Source organism: Phycomyces blakesleeanus, assembly GCF_001638985.1.
Source record: "Phycomyces blakesleeanus NRRL 1555(-) unplaced genomic scaffold PHYBLscaffold_10, whole genome shotgun sequence".
NCBI lineage: Eukaryota > Fungi > Mucoromycota > Mucoromycetes > Mucorales > Phycomycetaceae > Phycomyces > Phycomyces blakesleeanus.
Window position 1 is genome coordinate 775653 of NW_017265143.1, and position 24822 is coordinate 800474.

Consider the following 24822-nt stretch of genomic DNA (forward strand, 5'->3'; position numbering starts at 1 on the left):
GAGTCCGACATCTCTAAAGGATCCAGCTTTTCTGGACTCCATGATGCTAAATCTCAGAATAAACAACCCAGCCTGGAGGGTTCAGATGGTGAAGAAGCTTACAATGCATCTATTGTTCCCTCTTTTCATTCTACAGCCCCTCAAGGTAATAATTAAACCAGAAATTATCTTTCTCAAGCTAAATTATTATCATTTATTGTTCTTTTTTTTAATTAGCAGTACCCGATGCACTCCGTAAAGTCGTTTATCCATTTAACGGAGAAAACGATGATGAACTAACGTTACGTACGGGAGATATCATACGAGTACTTAACGCAGTAGACGATGGGTGGTGGTTAGGGGAAATCGACCAGCGACGCGGAATATTCCCTGTCAATTATACAGAACCCACTTGTGAAACCCCTCCACTTGTACCCTCAAAGTCAATTGATGACACCACATCAGTTGCAAATCCATTTGATAAACATATCGATGAACCACCTGTCATCAATAATGTTTCCGAGCCTTCTATTTCCTCTGACTCCACAGATTGTACTGGACCACTCACTCATGTCGATGTTGCCACAAGCTCTCCTTGTTCAATATCCAAGGACCCTCACATACTTTCTGATCATACCATCAAAGTGGCCAATAGTGTTACTACTAATACCAATGATTCTCTGAGACGATCTGTGGATATTTCATCAGTCCCAAATGTGCCCTATAATAATAACAATAATAACAACACCAATAATAATATTAATAATAACAACAATCATAATAATAATAATAATATGCCGGAGATTACCATGGCGCCTAGTCAAGAACTTTCCAAGCCTTCGAGTTCATTGTCAGATGCACTTAAATTGTCAGCCAAACACAAATCTCCTCCACCTCCTGTACCCTCGCGTAGTAGAGAATTTGGAAGGGCAACAAATGAGGCTCTCTTAGCCACTGGAATTGCGCGCTCATAACTCTCATTCGACTATTTCTTTTAGTCTCCCAACTTTTCAATTGCAGTCTATCTCTTTTTCTCTAGTCAACAGTTGGCTGTATATTACTTTTTGCCTTACTACATTTATACATTTATTACACACACTTACACACTTACACTTACACACTTACACACTTGCACGCTTACACACTTACACACTTACACACTTACACAACATCTATATAAAACTATAATTACGCACATGTCTATGTACACTTAGTATGCCTCCTTTAATATTGACAATCTTTTGAACCAAATTTAATATTTCAAATAAAGTTATTTTATATTAATAAAATCAAGCTCTTCGATAGTCTCGATACTTCACCTATTCACCATTCAGCAACATAGCCAACCTTCTATTATTATTATTATTATTGCTAAACCATGTCTTTGAGTTAAATTTGCACCTGTGTATTTACATAGTCATCAAAGCTAACTACACATTTCATAATTTACTTGTAGTCATAGCAACTTATTCGACGAAAACTTCTGCCAATGCCTCATTTTTAGCTGTACTCCCGTCACAAAACTCTTGTACTCATCTATTATGTGAGATATAATCGGCTTATAAAATAAGTACAAGTAATTATTTCGCCTTTTTCCCGTTATCTACCTTCTTCCTTCTCTAAATGTCTTCTACCGCTCTTATTGTTGGATGTGTCTCTTTTGCAGATGATTATCTCAAAGAACTCCAAAAATCTCACACCATAACTTACTCTACCTCTCGTTCAAGACAGGAGTTCTTTGACGACTGTGCTGGGAAATACAAAGACGTAACTGCGATCTACTATTCTTCTGAGTCCCACGCTGTAACAGGTGTATTTGACAAGGAACTTATCGACCATCTCCCTAGAGCGTGTGTATTTTTCTTTCTCTTTTACGTATAACGATCTCGGTGGGATTGGAATAATTCAATATTTTCATTGAATAGCTCACACGGATTCTTTCTTTGGATTTAGTTTGAAATTTATTACGTTCTGCGCTGCTGGTTATGATTCCATTGACGTGACTGCCTGTACCGCAAGAAACATTATGGTATCCAATACCCCCACTGCCGTAGATGCTGTAAGTTATATATTCTTATTTGATAACACATTAAGCAATAATAACGAAACCTTTGGGAATAATTGTGTATGTTTAGGCAACAGCCGATATTGCAGTACTATTGATCCTTAGCTGCTGTCGCAATGCTAACCAAGCTTCGGAAAATATCCGTTCAGGTAAAAATGAGCAGAAAAGGATAATTTAATCTTAGTTTCAAGTCATCTGGCTAACATCCACATTACAGGCCGTTGGAGACACGGAATGGCTATGGGAATTGATCCCGAAGGCAAGACTTTGGGCATTCTTGGTATGGGAGGTATTGGGAAGACAATTGCCAAGCGGATGTCTGGCTTTGAGATGAAGATTATTTATCATAACCGTACACGACTTGATAAGAAGAGTAAGTTTCTAGATCACTTTAATTGTGTATTTCTAACGGGTATTTATTTAGCCGAGGAAAAGTATAATGCCACATGGGTCGATTTTGAGACTCTCCTCAGAACTTCGGACATTATTTCTGTCAGTGTTCCTTTAAACAAAGATACAACCTCTCTTCTCAGCTATCGTGAATTTACTCTTATGAAGGATGGTGTTGTTTTGGTCAACACTGCACGAGGCAAGGTAATCTGTGAAGACGCTTTGGTCAATGCACTCGAGTCTGGAAAAGTTGTTTCTGCTGGTTTGGATGTCTTTGAAGGCGAGCCAACTGTTCACCCAGGACTCTTGGCTCATTCCAGATCAGTCATATTCCCTCATATCGGAACATTCACCAAAGAATCCCAAAAGAAGATGGAAATGGTGGCTCTTGGAAATCTTGAAGCTGCCTTGACAAGAAACACACTTATAACCCCCATTTCTGAGCACAAGAAGTTCTTTAAGAATTAAATAAGTCCAAGCCAAACAGTTACTGTGACTATATCACATTTTGCCCCTTTCCCCCCTTTTTTTTATTATCGTTCACTTTTCTATCATTTTATCGAACCTACCTTATTACATCAAAGATAAAGAATTGATAAGAAAGATCACACAATAAAGTAAGCAAGCAACAGTGATAAAAAAAGGGTAAATTTTGTCGCGTGTGTTTGTAGTTATGTGTGCGTGTGCGTGTGCATGTGCGTGTGCGTATTCATATGTAAATGTGTATGTATGTACATTTAATGTAGTGAGTATTATTATACTCGTATCTTCCTATGTTTAAAGCCCATTCAACATTTTCTCTCTCTATATCTCTCTTTTTGTGATTTGGTTTTTGTGTTTCCCTGTGAGTTTCTTCTTACATTACATCAAGAAGTATGAGATTATGTTTCTTCATTATTTCTAATATCTATATCTCTTTTGTAATGGATTTGCATGTGTGTATAAGTTTGATTTTTGGAGTGATATTTACTTGGGTCAATATCTAGGAGTATTTCTATCCAACCCCCGAGAGGATCTAAACGGGAGTCTAACAGATTCAGGCTGTCTTGAGGCGGAATAAGAGGGCATTCGACGAGACTTGAAGAAGATAAAATAAGAAACTTGTAAAATTGATAGAAGAAAGATATCCACATACCATATAGGGCATGGCGAGTAAAGCGTGGTGTGTTAGAAGTTGTGTATCTGGGAGAGTAGATATGTGAGAAAGGTGGTAAGGTTGCCTGTCGTAATTACGAGTTCTGTCAAAAAAATCTTGTCGATGTGTGGACTTGTATGGCGTGTAACGAGATGCAGTGAATTTGTAATCTGGATGGCTGACACTTCTTGAACGAGACTTTCGGCTATTAACGTTTTCTCTACTATTTGAGCGCAAGTTACCCCTAGATGGCTTTATCGGCTCTTGTCTTTGTTCAAGCGTTGGCTCTAAAGAGGGTTTTCTTTGTGAGCTTTGACTGGATAAGAGAGTTTTGAGATGTTGGAAAAGGGCATGTTTTTCTTCTTCTAATGCTTTAATCTTGTCCTGGATTTTTGTTTCATTGAACACTTCTGGTAGTACGTCTACACCGTCTTTCTTGCTGTGTGTTTCGACCAAATGATCCACTGTGCTTTTTATTGTCTTCTCTCCAGTGGTTTCAATAGGTGGGGATGGGAGGAAATGTTTGTATGGGTTTACCGGAGGATTGGTGTACACTCCACAAACTATATGAGGTCTTTCTAAGCGTTGGTTCTCGACCTGTTGTCGAATGATACTCTTGATCGCATCCATATGTATAGGTAAGTCAAAGGTGTAGATTTTATTGGCGAAGCCTTCGGTGGTAGTTTTAGTGGTAGTTATAAACGTCATGTGGAAATGTCAGGGTGCGGGCGTTGGCGTTGGAGTTGGCGTTGGCGTTAAAAGACAACCAGTGAGGCGCGAAAGACAAAAAATATTTTTACTTTCGCGTGCTATGAGCGACGTCATCATATATACCTGTATATAAGTATGCTACCCTTATAGATCTCTGCATGTCAAGCATTCGTTTTATTTTTGGGTATTCCAAAGAGTCTAGGAGGTTGCTGAGAAGAACCGGATAATAAAGAAGATTTTGCCCTGAATTGCCATTCACTTCTTTATTTTTTGGTTTTGCCATTTTGATGTTTATTCGGACATCAGACTGATTTATGTTACTTATATGTTAATAATTCGAATGAATTAAAGACAGAATTATGGTTTCGAAAGGTCATTTGTTGGTCATCTTTAGGAATCGAGGTTGCTATTTCACGAACAAGATAAGAAGAGGGTGGCGTGTTGAGACGAAAAAGGCAGTCAGATATACCTGACTTTTTTTTTATCGATTGCGCTACTTAAATTATGTTTCTTTTTTGTTTTTACTGTATAGGCAGTACAGTGCACTACAATTTTTCAACTTGGGATTTGTTTAACTTTTTCTTTCGATAATAGGGTGTCTCACCAGTTCTTAAGAATTATATTTTTAAAAATTTGATGGTTTAATATTTAGCCAATAAGAATTAACACGAAGAAAAGGCTGCAGAGTGCTCTCTTATTTCCTTTTGATCAAAAGTCCATTCTTTTTTAAAAGTTAGAGAATGGAATTATAGATTTACGATCAAGTTGCCTATGAATATTTTATAAGTCAACGAAAGCCAATAGTTTTTCATATTAAATAAATCACCGCATTTTGAAAATTTAATTTATCAACTGGTGAGACACCCCACTACAGTGTTTCTACTTGAGATTGAGACTATGTTAGTTATTTTTTGGACGAATGAAAAAAGAACTAACATAGTCTCAACCTCAAGTAGAAACACTTTATTGGATTAAAGTATAAAGAAATAGAATAAAAATTGATCTTTCAAATCAAGAATTAGAAAAAGCTCAAATGACTCTGTTTGACTACTATTTTCCAATTGTAAATTTGATTGAAGATAAGCTAGTTGCTCGATGAAAGAAACGTCATTAGGAGCACTTCGTTCAATCCTATATATGCTTGGACTAAGTTTGTCATTTTTAAAACATGGTGCGGCCAGACTAAAATTGATTTGATTGGATAAGCTTATTCTGGCCGTTTTTTTTTGACCTTTTTTCTTCTTCTGGTCGTTTCGATCTGTCCGCACCACTGAAATTGATAAAATCCCAAGTTGATGAATAAAATTCAAATACAGATGAAACAGGGATACTATGTCTCGGCTGAATAAAGATCGACTAAGTTAACAAGCACTCTCTAATTAATAGAAATAGAGTTTATATATACACAAATATGGACAACCCGTTAATATATATAAAAATGTGAGTGTGTATGTGTGAGTGTGTGTGAGTGTGTGTGAGTGTGTGTGAGTGTGTGTGAGTATGTGTGAGTGTGTGTGAGTGTGCATATAATATAATATAGTGTAAAAAGAAACGAGGTACCAGCACCAGGCTTTCGGTTTAAACTGTGCACGGAAGACTATATGATACAACAATATACTATTCTGACACAGTACTACTTTTCTTCCCTCGACTATCTTGCTTGCACATTGGGCATCGGTAATTAAGAGCCAGCCATTCATAGACACACGCCTTATGAAAATGATGAGTACACCTACAAAAAGAAAACATGAAATAGTATTAATGCGTGATATAAAGTAAGAGCAGATATAGTTTCACGAGTGATTGAGCAGTAAAATCAGAGGAACAAAATGCGTATTAAAGCAAAGATATGAAGAGAAGAAAAGTCAAACAAGTATTCAGAAGCAATAGCATAAAATACAACTTACCACAGTTTGCATAGAATATCACCATCTTCATACATTGACAGGCAAATTGCACACACTTGGTCCTTCTCATCAGGAATTTCGAGTACGTCATAGACCTGCTCAGGCGAGTCTTTTGAAAGCGGTTCTTCGACGAGACCAATATATAGCCACAGCTTGTCTAGCCACCCAGGCGGTGATTTTACTTGAATTGAATTTCTCTCTCCCAATACCGGGTCAATGGTCATAGTTTGAACGGGAAGAAGCCCAGGAAGCTTGGGTGGTCTAACTACTGTAGGTTTTTTACTGCTCTTGAACCGATATATCGGAATTGTAGATATTTCTTCAACGGAGGATCCTCCCATTTTTACACCATCACTAACATGTAAAAGTCGCATACCAACTGGGATTGTATTAATACAAAATCCTAGTAATATAAATTACCATATCCAATAGTTTACTCGCCCGTTGCTTACCGAGAACACACGGTAGACAGAAAATCACGGATGTACACAAAATAATCGGCACGGCAAGGATAATATATCCGTAGATAATGACAGCCAAAGCAAGGTAATACAGAGGAGTTGCGGTCTCGACGCAAGTTGTAGAGGAGAAGATCATGTAATTACCAACCACGAACCATAAAACAGCGAAGAAATCGAGAGATCCTTTTATACTAGTGAGGTGTGAATGCCAATATGAATATAATTAATCACAACTTACCGATCTACCCAGCTGCCTAACCCATTCTCGGGAAGGATTTCAGGAGGTATCTGTACATTAGGTACTTGGCCTGTAGAAGACCCTTGTTCTGCCATCGGATATGCTTCCCCGCGTTCCATCTGGCTAGGACATTGTGGTGTTTGTCTTGGATCAAAATGAAGATAGATAGTAATCGGAGAGGAGAGTGAAAGCCGGAGAAGGTGTACAGTTAAAAATATTCGAACTGGGCGATCGCAATACATGTTCCAGGAAAAAGCTAGGACTCCTGCACATGCAATGACCTACCTAGCGAGCATGAGGAAGTGATTTTTATTTAGTATTTTGTTACCTGTAACGCGACCAATGTGAGTGAAGACGCAAGGTATAGTTTTGATGTGCGTGAGCTTCGTCTCCAGCTATGGGTGAAATGAGTAACCCAATGAGACCGTACTCGTCGTGAAGTTCGTGCAGTGCTTCGAGAGAGATGAACGGCATTCGATGGCGAATGAGTTAGGATCTGTGGGAGGGCTGGTCGAGTAGACGATGCCGATGAACCGGATGAATGAGTTGATGTTGAAGGTTGATAACGATGACTTAAACTAGTAGACGACATAAACAAGTGAAATGAAAGAGAAGGGAAGAAGGTGTCTGTGCATCTATGAATGGGAACATTGTCTATTCTCTAGAGCAATGCCATGGTAACAGTCGGTCTAATCTTGCCCGGATAGCCGGGTAACTCAGCAAGACATTTTTTTTAATTGATAAAAAAAAGAATGATGTATTCAAAATAAAAAGGTATAATATATATATATATATATATATAAGCTAGTTTAATCAATAAAGTACACCAAGGGTTCTTCGCGGGTCCAGATCGCAGTCTCGGGAGTTGTAAGGATAGAGTAGAATTCAACGCGACCATCGTGATACTTGTGGGCTCTTTGGAAAGTGTAAGCTTAACGAGTACTTGACTTGAAATTAGCAGTTCAGAAATATTACCTGACGTGAATAAACTTTTCATCACCCAAGTCGATCTTGCCAAAGTAGTTGAATCCATAGGCAACCTCTTCAACAGCATACTCTACCAGCTTGAAGCTTGAAATACGTTTCAACTGGTCCATCTCATGAAGACCATGTACGTTATCTTCATGGTTAAGCTATCCAGCCTCATAAAGTAAGTCCCATAATCCGTGGTCTAAATCAATATTATTATTAAATATATATTTTTACCTCATGGAGCTACACACAAACATAATCGTAAAGGCCGTTAGAAAAAGGAATAAATGATGTTTATTCTCTCATTACACCCATGCCACTTATTTTCTCTTTCAATTTCTCTTTCCCTATATTTCCAAAGACCTACCTTATCGACCACAACTTCCTTGATCTCGTGGAAGACCTACAAGTAAACCGAGTTAATAAACATTCATTTCTCGAGAACTAAAGACTTACGGCGCGGGCTTCGTCATCGGCTGGGAGAACTGGTCCCATGGAGTTGTTATTAACGTCAGACATTGAGAGTAAAGAAGAGGAGAGGGGAATCAAAGAAAGGAGGTTGGGGTGTTTTATAAATCCTATTCAGTGGGTGTGTGCAACCATGTCTTTCACACACGCCCGTTTCCAATCGACCTCCGAAAATGAATCAGGAAAATATGGTGGTTTACCAGCTCCACTTATTGAATTCGCCCCTTCAAAAGCGCTTAAAAGGTATACTAGGGTTCATAATATGCATGCAGAAAGCAGCAGATAGTACTACTGATTATTCAAAGGTTTCCCGATACATAAGCTCGGCTTTGAATCTATTTTGTAATTAGGGCTTAGCTTTCGATCTCCTTAATGTCAAAGTATTGTACAACATACTAATGTTTTCCAAGAAGAAAATAAAATAAAACAAAAGGTGATGTCTGTAGATTTTCAAATGTTCGCTCTAGCTAACGTGAGAGAGACAACTAGGAGACATGTAGCCAAACTGTTTCATGAATTCCCGAGATTTTGTATGTACAGGCAAAGCAAGTAATCAGTCTCATATATGCATATGTCATAGTCAAAAAAAATGCGGGGGCTTAATGACCTTGAAATTCAAAAGTCTTGGACGCTCAAACCTTAAATATAAAAAAGTGAAAATACATTTTTGTCGTCGACCAATATGTTCTATTTGAAATGAACGGATACAAAACCTGGTGTGTATTTCCCTTTGGCTTTACAGCGTAACTTGCCTAATACAAATTGAGTTTTATTGTATTACGCATTGGCTTAAATTCCCATATTTCGAGTTGCTCAAAATTGCAACACTCTATTATAGAGCACACATAATAGAAAAGTTCGGGATGAATCAAAATTGGATTCTGGTATTGCTAAAGCATGTAGAAATTTAACTTCTTACTATTTTTCACAGCTTATTATTGTACAAAAGGGCTATTATCTGTATACTTTGTAATTGTGTAATCGAAGATAATTTTGAAGATTTCGAATTTATTTCAATTTTCTCTTAAGAAAACTCTATCAGTAATAAAAATGAATCTAATGCCCGTTAAGCATTGAAAAAAAGGATCAGAAATAGTAATTTCTGTTACACGTATCTCTTTTTTAGGAGCTATGAAATGTACCCCTTGCTATGACAACCATATTTTTCATTTCAAAATTAAGAAAAAGCTAAAATTCCATTGTTTACTTACTAACACCTCTTGACTTGAAGCTCTGTAACTTTTTACTCAAGAACTTTTTTAAAAAAGTATATAATAAAAATACAAAAAGAATCACTTAAAAGGGCTTCATATATTAAACACTTTTTTTTTAAAAAAAAACTTCAATAACTTGTCTGTAGCAAAAAATAAAGCTTTGGGAAACCAAAAAACTTGGATGTTTATTCCCGATCGTACCATATCAATATTATTCTTTTGAATGTGATCAATAAGATCTTCCTGGCCTTATGCTGGTCATCATTACAATGATTGGGATTTATGATAGTACCTGTATTATCTCTTGTTAACCGCTTTTTTTCTTTTTTTTAAAAAAAAAAAAAACTCAAAATAAGCAGAATGTGGCAAATCAAATTTATTCAATTGTTGTAGCCTAAAGACGTAATGATCAGTTGATCCTGCCTCAAAGTAGTTTGTGGAATGTAGACCCATTACTACAAGTTAAGATTGTTTCTTTAAGATATGAAGCTAGAATTCAGGTCTGGTTTTTGGTACGAATAAAGTGATGATACTTGCTTTTGACATTCTGATTTCAGTAAATTTTATGCGGTCTCTTGAGTAGATATTTCACTGTTACTATAATATGTTGCAGCAAGTAATTTCAGCATATCAAAAAGTGTTGCATTTTTATTTTCTTGATGGTTGCTATAAACCTCTTCAAACGTCTTGTTCAATTCTCTGTGGGCATCATTTACATGATCAACGACATGTGCACAGCATACATACGGATCAAGAATAAATATGATATACATAATCGACCTGAGTATACTGAAATTTATTACTATAATTATTTATAACGTCTTCGTTTTGCAGGCTTTTTAGTAAGAATTTCATCTTTAAAGTCCTGTGAATTTATGATAGATATTGATCAACAAATGTTATACTGATAGCTATCAAACAAATTAGCGAAAAGTATGGTTGATATTTAAAGATTCTCGTAGTGCTCTAAAAGATATGCTTTGATACGAGAGACACTCTACTTTAGTTTGCTGGTCATATAGTCTTATGAGACTTCATATTGGCATATCAGATACACTATTCTGACTGTTGCCCAAAAGATAAAAACCAATACTGAATTGACGGATTATGATATTGTTACGTTTTCTTTGGCAAGGAGATGTAGGCATGTTTCATTGTATTTTGAGCAGCTGTTTCCAAGTGACATCGCTACAATTGCCCTCCTATCAATCGTGCACTATTCCGACATATTATCTTTTACAAGTGATAAGATTTATAAAGCAAATAAATATCATTTTCATTATCTCTGGAAATCAATTCGTTGATTTGACTTTTAGGCTCGTACTTGGAGGCACATTCAAGCCACACAAGCACATGGACATAAAGTCAATTTCTGTTTTAAGATTCGATCCTGAAAAATCCTCTTTGGTAAAACAAGTGTTAAAAGGTCTATTCGGTGTATTCCGTGCCATTTTCAATTGGTAGAATCGATAATTAGATCATTTTGCACAAACTATAGGGACTCTGTTTTAGATCAATCAGGATTTATTTGCATATGGTATTTTTTCGGGTTGATCTTCTGTAGGATTCTTTGTATGAGACAAAAAAAAACATTAAAATGCACAAAAAAACAGATCTTATTTCCTAAAAAAGAGAGGTGTCTACCTGAGGAGATATTGATGGGCGCACAAAGGTAGAGAAGTAAAGTAGTAAACTAATAAGTACAGACACAAGAATAAATACAGAAAACATAGAACACTGAAACAAACTGAAAAGAAAAGAAAAAGAAAGTACAATAGGAGAAAGTATAATGATCATAAGAGGGGGAGAACAAGTCCATGAGATGGGCTGATTGAAAGAAAATTGTAGCGATGTATTCACAGAAGCATCTATATTTGCAAGAACAAAAGCCACATCATCATCACATATTGCTCTCGCTTCTAATATTAACCAATAGCCCGCTCATAGCCCGAAGCATTACAGCTAAAGTTTGATATAGTGTTTTCTCGAATTTCGTGCCTTACAAATGTGTTTTACTGTATACTAACCGGAATCGTCATGTCCTTAAGATCCTCAGTATAATGCTCAGGTACTGAAAGGTCAATGTTATGAGTAAAGAAACAGAGGGAACAAGAGATATAATAGTAATAGAATCAGCTTTATCTTATTCAGATTATTTACAACCTTTTATATACTCTACGTAATACACGTAATTCATTTGTATTTACTAAATTATTCATACATCTTTAATAAATATAAATACATATAATATTTTCTTGAATATCATATTCTTGAATGGTATTTTCTAAAATTACGGCGATTTAATATTTCAACTCACACCTGAACACAAGTAAGATTTTTAAATTTGTGATGTATTGACCCGCCAAATACAGCATTAAGTTAGAGTGGCTATTCCAAGTTGTTTCCACTCTCTTAAGCTTCGCTTTATGATTTTCATATAAGGGTTACATTATTTCAAGCACAAAGTTATACTGCGGCTATTTACTGTGTATTATGCTATACATATATATATTGGAAATTTTATATGTAGAGAGAGTTTGTATTATGAAAAAGAGAGTAAGATATGAAGGTCTTGAAAAAATCGCTTTACATAACGCAATAGCCATATAATCAAAATAGCATTAACATATTTCGTTTGGCTTCAAGAAAAATGAGGTACTAAAAAATTGAAGAGAGATGAGCTAAAGTTACTTTGCATAAAACCATGTAAGAATGCGTTTTTTTTTCAAGTTAAAAAAAAAGATAAAAAGATATAACGTAAATTTACAAAAGTTCTTTAATTGATCGGTAGTGTGTGTCCATTTTATATATTTTTGCAACATGGTAAGCAACTTACCATTCATTTTACGCTCAAAATAGTTTTCTAGGCCAAAAGCAAGAAGTTTAACCTATATCAGTATCAAGATACCAAACTAAGCTCAAGACATATTTCATTTGCTAGGATCAACGTAAAATTAAGGAAGGTTGCTAGTTTTTGCCAAAAGTTTCAAGTATTTTGGAATGGCTAAAATCTCTTCCTGTAGGGATAGATCAACTTTTGTTGTAAAAGTCCACTTGTCTCTAGCTAGCATGTACTATGGAAAAACTGCCCTAATAAATTACAACTTTATATTACTTACATTGCATGTTGTAATCCCGTACATTAGTTTCGGTCTACAGCCCAGTGAATATATAATAATTACACTAAGTGCTAAACAAGTTCATTGAAAGATTTTACTAGCTTTCTATGGTGTTTGCATGTGATTATACAGAATTATGTGAGACTTTTAACAGTTTATTTGGTCTTTTTCTTTTCTGAGTGTTTCTATTTTTACTGAGATTTGTGTACCTAATTGATTCGAATTACTTGGGTTGTCGGTATTCCTATATCAATCGAGTGCTCTCGAGGCCTAGAAAGCAAATATGAAGGGCAGCCAGCTGTGTCGAACTTCTATTTGAATTTCCATTCTAAGCAAATTACATCGAGACTTCAAATGTAGTTTGTCTCGTGTTACCCAGACACAGCACGATCTTACCAAGGAAGATCATATCTCTCTCTCTTATTATTCTTAGCATATTATTCAAGTCCTGTTTCTATTTGAATCATCGTGGACATTACATGATCTCATTCCTTATTTACATTCCTTATTAATCTCTATACTATTTCTTACGAATTATTTAATGTCGACAAATTCAGACATTGATGTGTTAACTAATGGTAACCTACAACACAAGCACACTCTGAAGACCGAATAAAATAACTTTTTCGAAAACTCATGTGCTGATACTAATAGATTGGGTTCAGAAATTGCAATTTGGCAATCAAGTAGATTGTAAGTGCTTTATACAAAAAAAAAGTTGATTAGCGTCTGAATATTTTGCTTTTTATTCTGTTGGTGTAGCCAACCTGCAGTTTGCTGTATCTGGCGAGTCTACAAAGATTGAGATTGGTGATATCCCTCCTGATATCTTTTTTACACCCGAAATGAATTTTGACTCAAACCCCACTCAACTCCCAACAATAAGCATGTATGTAATACAATATATATTTTGGATGTTTTTTTCTTGTTTTTCTTTTTCTTTTTAAAAAATGTTAATATTAATATTAATGTTGTTTTATATTTATATTTATATAATCCATTTTAACTAGACAACCATCTTCTACATCCGACTCTTACTTAAACACAATCCTTGGTAACCAAACCTCTACCTCCAAAAATCCTTCTTCCACTACACCCAAAAGTGCAACCACTCCTACAGCTCCTTCCTCAGCATGCGAAGGATCAGATACATGCTCTTGCTATAAATGTCAACGCCAGCGACGACGCTTAGGTGCAAAGGGTAGATTAGCTACTCAATCACCAGCACAACGATCCAATTCAGTAAATACTAGCCCAACTACTATGCAGACTTTGTCACCTCCAACAATTCAGCGTTCTCGATCATTTGCTACACCCACGACAACACCTGTACAACCACAAAAAACAAGACAAAGACAGACAAGTTTGCTGATACGTAAAAAGCCTGACGTCTTGTCCTATGAGCAACACATGCCAAAGCCTGTATATTCTTTAGAAGATAGCATCTATGGAGTCAAAATACAAGCTCCACGCCAAGACGACAGTCGTTCAAAAACATTTGTTAGTGACAATACAAGTAAAACAAGTAATCAAACCGAAAATTACGAGATATCATGGAAAGATGAGGAGGGCGATGATTTGTTAAAATCTCTTCAAACTTTTCAAAGTATCTTTGACGAGAAGGCTGAGCACGATGTTGATGGTCTTTCGGATCTTTTGGAAGAACGAGCTAAGCAGCTCAAAGAACGGCAGGAACAGTCCCTCAAGGCCGCACTTGAACCAAAACCTCCACAAAAACCCTCTCGTCGACCAGACTGTTTGACACTCAGTTATCGACAAGGGCCTTCTCACAAGCACCTGACTCTTTATCATCTCATGAAAATGCCTGGACCTGCCCAGCGTGTAGATGCATATGGTATTATTATCATTTTCTCATCGGTGAACCTTATAGATTAGGATAGCTAATTCCTTGTTATTTTATATATATATATATATATATATATATTGGTGCTGATCTTAGAAAGGGCGTTTAGTCACTGCGTACGCTCCAACAGTGGATTGGCGAGTTGGCTAGAGCGACAGTCTAACAAAGAGCCATCTGATATGATGAAGAGTAAGACATGACCTAAGATTTAGTTCTCTCCTTTTATTATTATTATTATTATTATTATTATTATTATTATTATTATTATTATTATAATTATAATTACTGATATTTCATATGGTTTTGGCAGGTTATCACCCATCTCAGCCCAGAAGGACTCACAAGAGATTGCTGCACGCAATGCTGCCAAGCAGTCGAAAGAATCGAATCGAGATGGCAGATGATCTATTTTCACGTACACTTAGGGCTTCTGATACTTTGCACCAGCCTAAATTGAGCACACAAAGTGTTCCTACACCTACCGATATTTTATCTGTTGCCCACGCACTTCTTCCAAATCAATCTCTTGCTTTTATGAGCCAAGATTTGGATCGAAATAACACAGACATAAAGGCATATGATCACATTGACCGACCAAGTAAACCGGTATTGCCACAAAGCGGCCATAGTAGTGGAAGTAGTAGTCCTTCAAATCATGTTGAGATGCTGACTGTAAGATCATTTTCAGTAAGCTTATATATGTAGATTTGTAGATAAATATCTACTTGTGTACTTGTGTGTATGTACATGTATATTTGTATATGTGTGCATGTGTGCATGTGTATATTCTATGGGTCTCACATGTGCTAATTGTTTGTATAGCCACCCGGAACACGACAACTTTTTGATAAGGATCAAGGCAAAGATAATGCTAGTATTTCTTCAGGAAGTGTAGAAGGGGATTCAAAGGCAACACGATCCAGTCGATTCTTTGCTTCGTTTGGTAGAAAGTCAACTCGATCAAAGACAATCGGACCTTCTTCCATTTATTCTTTTGAGACTGTGGATAGTGTAAAGGTTAGATTTTGAAAAGAGCTGTACGATCAGAGATGAATTATTAACATGAGACTATCAGGTTTCTTATTCGCCTCAAAGTATGGCTAGAGCCCATACGGATTCTGCTGTAGGAGGTGTAAATACTAGACCTACACATGAAAAGGCTTTGGATGACCTTTGCAAGATAATGCCTCATATAAAACGTTCTGTCTTGGCTGAGTACGTCGGTGAGGCAGGAGGAGACTATATGAAGGCTTTACTGTTGTGCAAAAATGCAGTTACTGCTGGAAAACTGTGATGATAATCCTTTTCATCGTTAAAACTAAATTTACTTACAAATACATACAATACAATACAATACAATACAATATAATATAATATAATATACACACATACATACATAATACATACATCCACACGCATAGGTACAATTTTTAAAATTGTATTATATTTTGAACTTCTTTATTTTCTGAAATGAAATAAATTATATAATCATTGTTAACTAGTAACTATTAGATAAAGAGTCGAATTATTTGATTCTTCTTCTTATTATTATTATTATTATTATTATTTTATTTGCATGGGCTTGTGTAGGTATGTTTAATATGAGCGGGGCTTTGGTGACGAGGGACTGTACATGTTGAGATGGCAGGGATTTGTTGAATGAGGATAAGTGGCTTGTCTTTTTTCGCTATTTTTCAACATATATATATATCTTTTAGCGTCTTATAAGAGTAAGGAACTCTTCGCGGGTTTTCGGGTTGCTTCTGAATACACCCATCATACAGCTTGTAGTAGTTGCACTTCCAGGTTTCTATATAAGATATTAGTGTCAATTCATTGTACTATTTCTCTTAACACAATGTATTACCTGTACACCACTGTAGACATATCATGTATGCATATATTTAAGATATTAGCCAAAATATACAAACTTAACCAGAAATTGGATTTTTAAACCTACCGCATACACATGCACAAATGTGAGCACTCAACCACTACGGCAACACCTTGTGGTTGAAGAATTTCCATCAATGCGGTGGCAACTTGCTTGGTCAATCGCTCCTGAACTTGAAGTCTGTGTACCCCGATATCAGCCACCAATATAAATTTGGCCTTACAAAATCATAGCATCTGCCTCCTTACCTCCGAGAGAACATCTCTGCGATCCGTGCCAATTTACTTAAACCAACCACACGGCGGTTAGGGATATAGCCGATGCTTATTTTGCCTGTGAACGGAACCATGTGGTGTTCACAGAGCGAGAAAATGTCAACATCCTTAACAATAACCATTTCATCGTGGTCTGGCATAACAGAAACAACGAATATTGATATGTATATAATTAGCTCTTGTCAGTTTCATTGTCACTGCCAATTCTTAATTTACCTTCTTCAAAAACAGCTGCATTGAGAACATCTGGATACAGAATTTGGTAAATAATAATATAAAAATTAAAGAACAACTCATAATCGGACTAACAAGAATTCCTTTTATTTTTCTTTTTTCTCACTCTCTCTCTCACCTTTAATATTCTCCTCATATCCCTTTGTGAAGAACATAAGAGCCTTTGCATATCGCTCCGGTGTCTTGAGAAGGCCTTCTCGATCAGAATCCTCACCGATACAAGTCAATATGGTCTCAACAGCACCGGCAATCTTGCGGACACGTTCCGCCTTTGCCTCTTCGGACTCGTCTCGGCGATCTCTGGCTCCCTTGCCTAAATAGACAGTAAGTAGATGAATAAAGACTAACAATGAAACTCACTTGGCCAGCTCAGACCGTCCATATCGACGGGTGTGCCCTGCCTGCTAGGGTTTGCTTCGGTAGATTGAACAATAGGTCTCAATGGGCGGAGTGGCTTAGGCTCGACAAGAAGTCCGGTATTCTCGAGAGACATGTTTAATAGACGGAAAGAGAAGGAGATAGCGATATAGAGAAAAAAAGAGAGAGAGATAAATAGATTGATAGAAAGTGAGATGAAGATGCTTTACCGGCGTGACAGTGATATTGAAGTTTGACTCACGCCTGGAGTGCGTCTGGAGCTGATTGGCTCAATACCTAATTATTATTCGCACGGTATCCCCGCTGCAATAATATGTAAAGAGACCCTCGATTTGGAAGACTCAAAAAGGGGTCTCTATATGAGGACATGCACTTCTTTGTTTCTTCAGTCTTTCATTAAATCGCATCTTTCTCTCTCTTTTAATTTTCTCACCCTCTTCAATGTTGCGTCTACCAACTGAAGTGCTTCTCTCAATCCTTCATCTTGTTAAACAAGACAATCATCTGGATTTGTCCTCTATTGCCAGGTAAAGTGTAACACAGCCAGCCGACTGATTGGCCCTCAATCTATAAAGCCCGATATACTGATGAGATGTCTACTTGTAGCACCTGTCGCCACTTCCAGGCTTTGGTGGCCGATATTTCTGTCTGGGCTGGCGCGATCAAGATAGATGACAATCCATATTCCCCATATTCATATACCACGCTTGTCAAAGCATTGGACAGCGCTGACCTAATTCGCACTAGCCAAATTGCTATGGCTTTATCAGACAAACACGGTCCACAATTTCTGAATCTCTTGCTCAGCAAACAAGCTCATCAAACCCCTCTCAAGAGTGTGCTTCTTTATGCACCTGCTGCCCAGCACAGTCAGATTCTCCAAATCTTTGCAAATAAGCCAACTGCTTGGCAAGAATGTGGATTGAGAGATCCAGAAAACCCCTTTTACGTGCTTGATCGACCAGAAAAAATCAATTGGTTAAAGGGGCTACCTTATCTACACTCCCTTGATCTGCCTGCCTGTCCGGCTCATTGGCTGTTGGGCTCCTCATTTCCTAATGTTCACACGTTAACAGCTGCATTATTACCTTGGAAAGCTCATCTGAACGAAGATCCTCGCGAAAGACAACAAGCCTTTTGGACTGAGTTTCGAGCCTCTTTTCCCAAACTTTCTAATTTAACGCTCTATATTGCGGACCCAAAAGCGTTCTCATTGTTTGTCGCAATGTTTTCCAATGCAAGGAGCTTTCCATGGCTAGAGAGTGTGACCGTAGTTGGTCTTGAGGACCCAAAGCAGTACATAGAGCATCAGACATTGATAGATAGTCTGATGCGCCTAGAAGGTCTGGCGAGGATCAATGCAGGATGGGACCTTGTGGCTCTGCACAAGTAAAAGTCGATGTGCATGCATATTCGGTTTCAAAATAGTCATTAATTCTCTTTCGGTGATTGAGAACCATCATTTTCTTTGTATAGATTCATATAAAAAAAACTTCATTATTTTACACTAATCCCTTACCCTTACCCTTCATAATCATCCTTGTTTTTCTTTATTATCATTATTAAAGTATATATGTGTACGAAATTTTGGTATTCTCTTGATCAGGTTAATGGTCGATGCAACTGAAATGTCTTGCTTATCAATACTGACTGGACAAGTATTAATCACATTCTCAGCCACTTTGTGGTTTTTGTCAAATGGGTAATAAGACTATGGTTTGGAGATGTAGATTATCTTCACATCTGATCCAAATGACTTGCTCTTGCTCTTTATATTTTGAATATATACATAAATATATAATGCGTTTGTGTTTGGGTAAATAAAATAAAAGGATCAGCATTTATTATGACAAAAGGACATATAAATATAGATATAGCTTACATTATTAACATTGGTACAAGTGTTGGTGATGCATATGATTGCTCCAAGTTTGATAGCTAACAAATAAGTAGACAAGCACAGAAGCACACTTTTATAAATACAAACGCATGTCTATTTAGATTTATCATCCTAATCCTAATCATAATCATAATCCTAATCTTAATAGTGATAATAATAGTAAGTAGAAAAGGGGGGGTTAAGGGGGACTATGTGATTACAAGAACAAGTATTGTACCACAGCATTAGAATTTTGAAGTCTGTCATGACTACAATTGTGCAACCTTGAATCACCAAGGCACCAAATCACCAATGGACCAATGGACCAATGGACCAATGGACCAATGCACTGATCACCAAACGAGAAAACAACTGTCTTCAAAATGTACATCAATATCTTAAGACGTCATCGAACTACTCGAATAATAAGACCTAGCTTATTCGTTCATTTTACTACTTTGGATTCTTGGAGAATTCTTTATGAATAAGAAATAAAGCAAGAAATAACAAAGAAAATCAAATAGCTGCTAAGCCAAAAATATAAAAATATAAAATTCATTGCATGCTCTCTACTAGTTTGATATCAACATGAATACCAATATAAAAATATACGTTATATTCCCTCACATATAGTCGTATAGCAGTAGCCTTCTCTTTTCTCTCTCTCCTTTGTATTCATAAAAAATTAACGAATCTTAAAAGCCTTTTTCTTTCATTTGATTTTGCTCACATATCGAAATCTGCTATGCTTCCAATTCCAACCATGGTAGATTCTACTATTACCACTGCCCTTTTGGCTCACTCAGTTAATCACATCCACGTACCGAGAGAGAATATCAAATGGAATCTTCCTTTTTGTTACCCACTCATACCTCAAATAAAAAGAAAACTAAAAATGCTACTTCCAACCACAATCCATTGAATTAGCCTGACTTTGTTCTTTTACTATCTATTCCCTTTTTTTTTCTCCTCTTTCATTATTACCATTACTATACCTATTGCTATACCTATTGCTATTGATATTATAATTATCATTCTTGTACTGTGTTTTATTTAGAAATAATAATAACACCATCATTTATTTTTATATTCTTATTGCCCCATATACTAATCATATATTCTCGCGTAAATCAAGCTTATAATCATAATCATAATCATACTCAATATTCCCGTCCTGTCCCAGCTCTTGTTCTTTTAACTTTATCGGGCATTTATCTATAATACATCATAGGATGACAAAAGAACTCGATGATCATCAAGAGAACTCGCCAAATGAAGACACAGAGATAAAAGGGAAAACACCATCCAAAGAAAACATCGAAGAATGGGCCACATTTGACCAGGAATTACAAGCATTTGACTCAAATATCTCTTCCCACTCAGAATACCTTAGTGCGTCAAGTCAAAGCAATACAGACCAGTATCAGTCTTCGTACAACTTCTTACAACCAAGCCCAGATAATGAAAGTCCAAAAAACGTAGCTTCCGATAGACATCTTGACGTCCAACACTCCTCGCCCGCTCCCAGTCAAATCCCACAGATAAAACCAAGGAATCCATTAAGGATCGACACAAGCAGAGCAGGTGTACCTAGAATTAACGCCGTAAGGGCCGATGTGGCTCTTAACAGATCGGAGAGTGACCCCACAGACCGAAAAGGCAAACGACCACTTCGACAAGTCTTGAATTGGGCACCAAGTGGATCAAATCCAATAAAACACCGCATTCCATCCGTTACATCTAATCCACTCACATCCGGTCCCTACAGCAATCTGTGTGCCAGTCAAAATGACTCTGATGCTCTTGCAAGACAAGCACGAATCAGAAAAGCACACATGGCTTCTGCTGCTGCTGAATGTATGGTAGCAGCTGCAAAAGTAGCTAAGGCCAGAAAAATTCACGCTGCCGCTGATCCTTCATCTGTAAGCTCACCCAGGAAGAATAACAGTCTTCAAGAAGTACCTTCCGGTAGTCAATCTGTAGCAGAGGTACCGGAATGGTCCGACAGCGACACCGTGACAGATAGCAAAACAAACTCGCTCGAAAGCTCTCCAATTCACACTCCACGCCAAGACGATACACTCCCAAAGAGCCCAGTGTCCGATACACATGGAACTCTAGAAATACCTGTGGAAAGCTACTTTGAATTTTCTCCGGAAGCACTCGGGCAAGCTATTGTTATGGAAGTAGATAACAGGACTATACAGAGAATTGTAGATCGAGTCTTGGCTGATGCTGCACTAAGATACTCTAGCGAGCCAAAAGAAATAGTCGTAGACAAGAGCGTTGCTTTTATCGACCCGGTTGATAAGCAAGTTGAAGAAACCCATCAAAAGTGTGAAGTTTCAGAGTCACCAAAAGAGATGTTGGAAGTCTTTGATCTTTCGCCTTCAAAAGACCCTATATCTACCAGTGAGGCATGCGATACCAACACAATTGGCGTCGTCAAACCATCAAATATTTCACAGCATAATAAAGGCAACTCAGTACGTTCTCATTCATCTCAGGTCTCCAACGAAAATCCAAAGCTTTTAAGAAATAGTGGATCCACAAATTCGGGGACTAAAGTTCCTTCACCTCAAGAGAAAGTCGAGGAAATAAAAGAGAATGATGAAGCAACATTATTAAAAATGGCTTTCGAATCTGCCAGGACTAACAAACGAATGAGTGCAATAAAAGAATTATTGGAGACAGAAGAAAGCTATGCTAAAAAACTAAGCAATTATGTTAGAGTAAGCAGTTTGTATTCAGAAAATGTTAATATAAACATATGAAATACACCTTTCAATATTTCTCATATTTTTATATTTATACATATAGCATTTTCTGTTTCCAATCCAACAAAAGAATAATATACCTGACGATAAGAAGCAGATACTGCTGCGAAATTGCTCTCAAATTCACCGCTTTGAAGAAGATTTTCTGGTCGCCTTACAAAGCGCTCATATGACTAAACAAAGCACATTGAATGGCCATATACACACTGGAAATATTATTGCAATAGCCCGTTGCTTTATTGAATGGGTAATTGGGATAGATGTATCTTATTTTGCAAGAGCTAATATGTCACAATAGGGACCTCGTTTTGAAGTTTACATTGAGTATTGTGTAAATCATGATGATGCGTATCTCTTGTACAAAGAATTATTGGAAACCAGTGACGATTTTTCCAAGATGATGGCCCAGCTCCACGCAAAGAATCCTGTCGCATTCCGAGGAAGTCGGCTCACTATGACTGATTATATGATGATGGTAACTTGATATTTGATACCTTACATGTATTTCTGTTTAATTTATATATATATATATATATGTGTGTGTGTGTGCGCGCTTTTATTTCTTTATCTCTTTATTTATTTTCTTTTAAAAAAAATAGCCTATTCAACGCTTATTGCGTTACAGGATTTTGTTACAGACAATTACAAAGGCCACACAAAAAGATACAGTAGAGTATGAAGAACTTTCTAAAGCCCAAGACGCAATGCACAAGATAGCAAGCAGAATCGATGACGAAAAGGCCCGTGTACAAGCTGTAAAGAAGACAGGAATGTTTTTATCGCGAATAGAGTCAGACTCGGTAAATATTACTAGAAAAAATACATATAATGGTATATTTATGGTCTAATACGTATATGATAGTCTTTACCTGAGAGATGGTATAATGCGCTTGGGGTTTGTGTGCTTATTGGTACTTTGGAAGTACGGAGTGATACAAACAGCATGCGTATCAAACGACTTGGGTGTGCTCTTTTTGACAATTATATGATTATTGTCAAAGGAAAAAAGCCAAAGCGATATCAGCTTCAATACTGGTTTCCTCTCAGAATTTTTACTGTAGATCCAAATGGTGATATTGAGTTTTATAAAGAAGATATACCATTACAAATATTAACCAATTTTACACTTTGATCTATATATATATATATATAGGTGGACTAGATCATGGATGGACAATGTTGAGTGATAGATACACGTTTGATTTTGGTTCAGTGTGCGAGCAAGAACGGATCATCTGGGTAGAAGCACTAGGAAAAACAATTGAACAATCAAAAGTTCGATATGAGCAGTTACAAGAGGAGGATTGCCTTGAGCATCTTTTTGGATCTTCTTTTGATATCGAGCGACCTCTTCACCGTAGAGCATCCACCGTTCATAGCTCAAACTCATTTGCTAGCATATCCAGTCTTGCTTCACACAAATCTCACAAGTCCTTAAGTGAAGCTGCTAGAATGGAGGCTGATACAATTCTACATTCAACAATTGATGAAACAAGTATTAAATCTCACTCAAGTTTTCACGATATACAAGAGTTCTTTGCCAATAGTGTGTCCGGAAAGTGGGGATATTCTAAGCAGGTTCAGGTTACCCAGAATCAGCAGGCAATAGATCATAGGTTTGAAGACGTTTGCACAACTCCTTTATTGAAAGCACGATGTCAGGCCATACAAGACCGAGCAAGTACTTTCAGTAGCTGGCGCCATCGATCGTACGTTTCAAAGACGCCTTCGGTTCTTTCATTCCGTCACATAGAAGAAAATGGATATTTTGGATCGGCATCTTCTTCTGTCACATCTTCACCTCATCCACTTCCTTCTAGTAACCGTGCCACACCTGTTGCAACAAGTCCTCAATACCGAAATTTCGGAGATGGACTTATGAGTGCAATTCAGCGCAAGACATCCTTACCTATCCGCCCTTCAGTGTCGACTCCAAAAGAAAAAAAGATGGGCCACCGACAGGCTATGCCTCCACCTCCTACCCCTCAGCGCCCCCAGGCAATACAGAACGTATCATTACCCTGTGCATATGATGATGAGAACAGTCTCGAGAAAGCAAGCCAAAAGAAAAGTATGATCTTTAAGTTATCACAGCGTCCTCAAAAGCCCGTCGAAAGATCTGGAGGAGATAAAGAATCCTCTGGCATGAGTCGAGTCCCAAGTGCAATTTTTGGGAAGTTAGCTGTCCGATTAGGAAATCTTGGGGCACCTCTTAGACAAAGGTCTCATGCCAGTTCGTCTACTACCTCTGTTAATGTGATGGCATTATCTCTGAGCTCTTCTGAATGTCTGGAACATACAGAAGGGGATAACTCTGGATCATTTGAAAAGAAAAAGGTATGCCAGACAACAAGATTGATTAACCAAAGCTACTTCTTTATTTGTCTATTAATCGATTTATTCTTTAATTCATTCATTATTTATGCTTATTTATTTACTTGTTATTCTAGCAGCGTCTTAGTAGACTCGCATTGTCTTCTCGTAGCTCTACCATGGAACAAAAAGCATCATCAAGTACAAAATCCGTCATAAGCCAAGCAACGGGCCACAGTGGTCTTCCACCTTTGCCTTCTAGCAATACAAGTCTCAAATTATCTGTTGAGAGCAGAAGATCGTCAAAGAGTGGTATCGTGTCTTCTCCAGATATACAAGAAACAGGATCCACCAGGGCAGAGTCATGCGAGTCGGGCTCGTCCTCTAATTCTCTACCAATAACAAACACAACCGAACCACGTCGATTTAAAAATCTTCGTACTCGTCTTTTCGAATTTGCTTCACCTCTTCAAAAGCGAAACAAACCTTCCTAAATCGCTCAACTTCTTTTTCTATCCTTTTTAATTTCCATTTTTTCTATTCCTTGTA

The 24822-nt window shown here is 37.1% G+C and overlaps 9 protein-coding genes across 9 annotated transcripts; 6 read left to right on the plus strand and 3 right to left on the minus strand.

Annotated features, from left to right (window-relative positions):
• Window positions 1-236: 236 nt before the first annotated feature.
• PHYBLDRAFT_95741 (hypothetical protein) lies at window positions 237-389 on the plus strand (the record flags this gene model as incomplete). The annotated part of the gene is made up of 1 exon (XM_018443925.1): window positions 237-389. A coding segment is annotated over one exon (153 nt), but the record flags the coding sequence as incomplete, so codon positions are not given.
• Window positions 390-1602: 1213 nt separating this feature from the next.
• On the plus strand, window positions 1603-3096 carry PHYBLDRAFT_181365 (hypothetical protein; the record flags this gene model as incomplete). Its single annotated transcript, XM_018438458.1, has 5 exons — window positions 1603-1829; window positions 1933-2038; window positions 2115-2193; window positions 2262-2417; window positions 2469-3096. The coding sequence occupies 5 exons, from the start codon at window positions 1603-1605 to the stop codon at window positions 2900-2902; spliced, it is 1002 nt and encodes a 333-aa protein (XP_018291842.1). The 3' UTR covers window positions 2903-3096.
• A 313-nt stretch (window positions 3097-3409) lies between these two features.
• Window positions 3410-4277, minus strand: PHYBLDRAFT_168235 (hypothetical protein; the record flags this gene model as incomplete). The annotated part of the gene is made up of 2 exons (XM_018435823.1): window positions 3410-3511; window positions 3570-4277. The coding sequence occupies 2 exons, from the start codon at window positions 4275-4277 to the stop codon at window positions 3410-3412; spliced, it is 810 nt and encodes a 269-aa protein (XP_018291843.1).
• A 1620-nt stretch (window positions 4278-5897) lies between these two features.
• Window positions 5898-8385, minus strand: PHYBLDRAFT_186934 (hypothetical protein; the record flags this gene model as incomplete). The annotated part of the gene is made up of 10 exons (XM_018439301.1): window positions 8315-8385; window positions 8226-8261; window positions 8093-8101; window positions 7862-8019; window positions 7712-7801; window positions 7215-7464; window positions 6887-7167; window positions 6640-6839; window positions 6188-6590; window positions 5898-6012 (listed from the first exon to the last, which is right to left on the minus strand). Exons 1-10 carry the CDS (start codon window positions 8375-8377, stop codon window positions 5898-5900), a joined length of 1605 nt encoding a protein of 534 aa, XP_018291844.1. The 5' UTR covers window positions 8378-8385.
• A 74-nt stretch (window positions 8386-8459) lies between these two features.
• Window positions 8460-11004, plus strand: PHYBLDRAFT_145276 (hypothetical protein; the record flags this gene model as incomplete). Its single annotated transcript, XM_018431403.1, has 2 exons — window positions 8460-8569; window positions 10857-11004. The coding sequence occupies 2 exons, from the start codon at window positions 8460-8462 to the stop codon at window positions 11002-11004; spliced, it is 258 nt and encodes an 85-aa protein (XP_018291845.1).
• A 4348-nt stretch (window positions 11005-15352) lies between these two features.
• On the plus strand, window positions 15353-15984 carry PHYBLDRAFT_158799 (hypothetical protein). The gene is made up of 2 exons (XM_018433859.1): window positions 15353-15540; window positions 15599-15984. The coding sequence occupies exon 2, from the start codon at window positions 15620-15622 to the stop codon at window positions 15815-15817; it is 198 nt and encodes a 65-aa protein (XP_018291846.1). The 5' UTR covers window positions 15353-15540; window positions 15599-15619; the 3' UTR covers window positions 15818-15984.
• A 253-nt stretch (window positions 15985-16237) lies between these two features.
• PHYBLDRAFT_112460 (hypothetical protein) lies at window positions 16238-17419 on the minus strand (the record flags this gene model as incomplete). The annotated part of the gene is made up of 7 exons (XM_018428287.1): window positions 16238-16333; window positions 16391-16400; window positions 16484-16597; window positions 16666-16825; window positions 16909-16938; window positions 17045-17239; window positions 17287-17419. 7 exons carry the CDS (start codon window positions 17417-17419, stop codon window positions 16238-16240), a joined length of 738 nt encoding a protein of 245 aa, XP_018291847.1.
• A 326-nt stretch (window positions 17420-17745) lies between these two features.
• PHYBLDRAFT_168239 (hypothetical protein) lies at window positions 17746-19585 on the plus strand (the record flags this gene model as incomplete). Its single annotated transcript, XM_018435824.1, has 5 exons — window positions 17746-17831; window positions 17911-18693; window positions 18911-19006; window positions 19306-19363; window positions 19433-19585. The coding sequence occupies 5 exons, from the start codon at window positions 17746-17748 to the stop codon at window positions 19583-19585; spliced, it is 1176 nt and encodes a 391-aa protein (XP_018291848.1).
• Window positions 19586-20415: 830 nt separating this feature from the next.
• PHYBLDRAFT_168240 (hypothetical protein) lies at window positions 20416-24767 on the plus strand (the record flags this gene model as incomplete). Its single annotated transcript, XM_018435825.1, has 7 exons — window positions 20416-21915; window positions 22004-22207; window positions 22259-22435; window positions 22560-22760; window positions 22823-23030; window positions 23114-24297; window positions 24411-24767. The coding sequence occupies 7 exons, from the start codon at window positions 20416-20418 to the stop codon at window positions 24765-24767; spliced, it is 3831 nt and encodes a 1276-aa protein (XP_018291849.1).
• Between the last annotated feature and the right edge of the window lie 55 nt (window positions 24768-24822).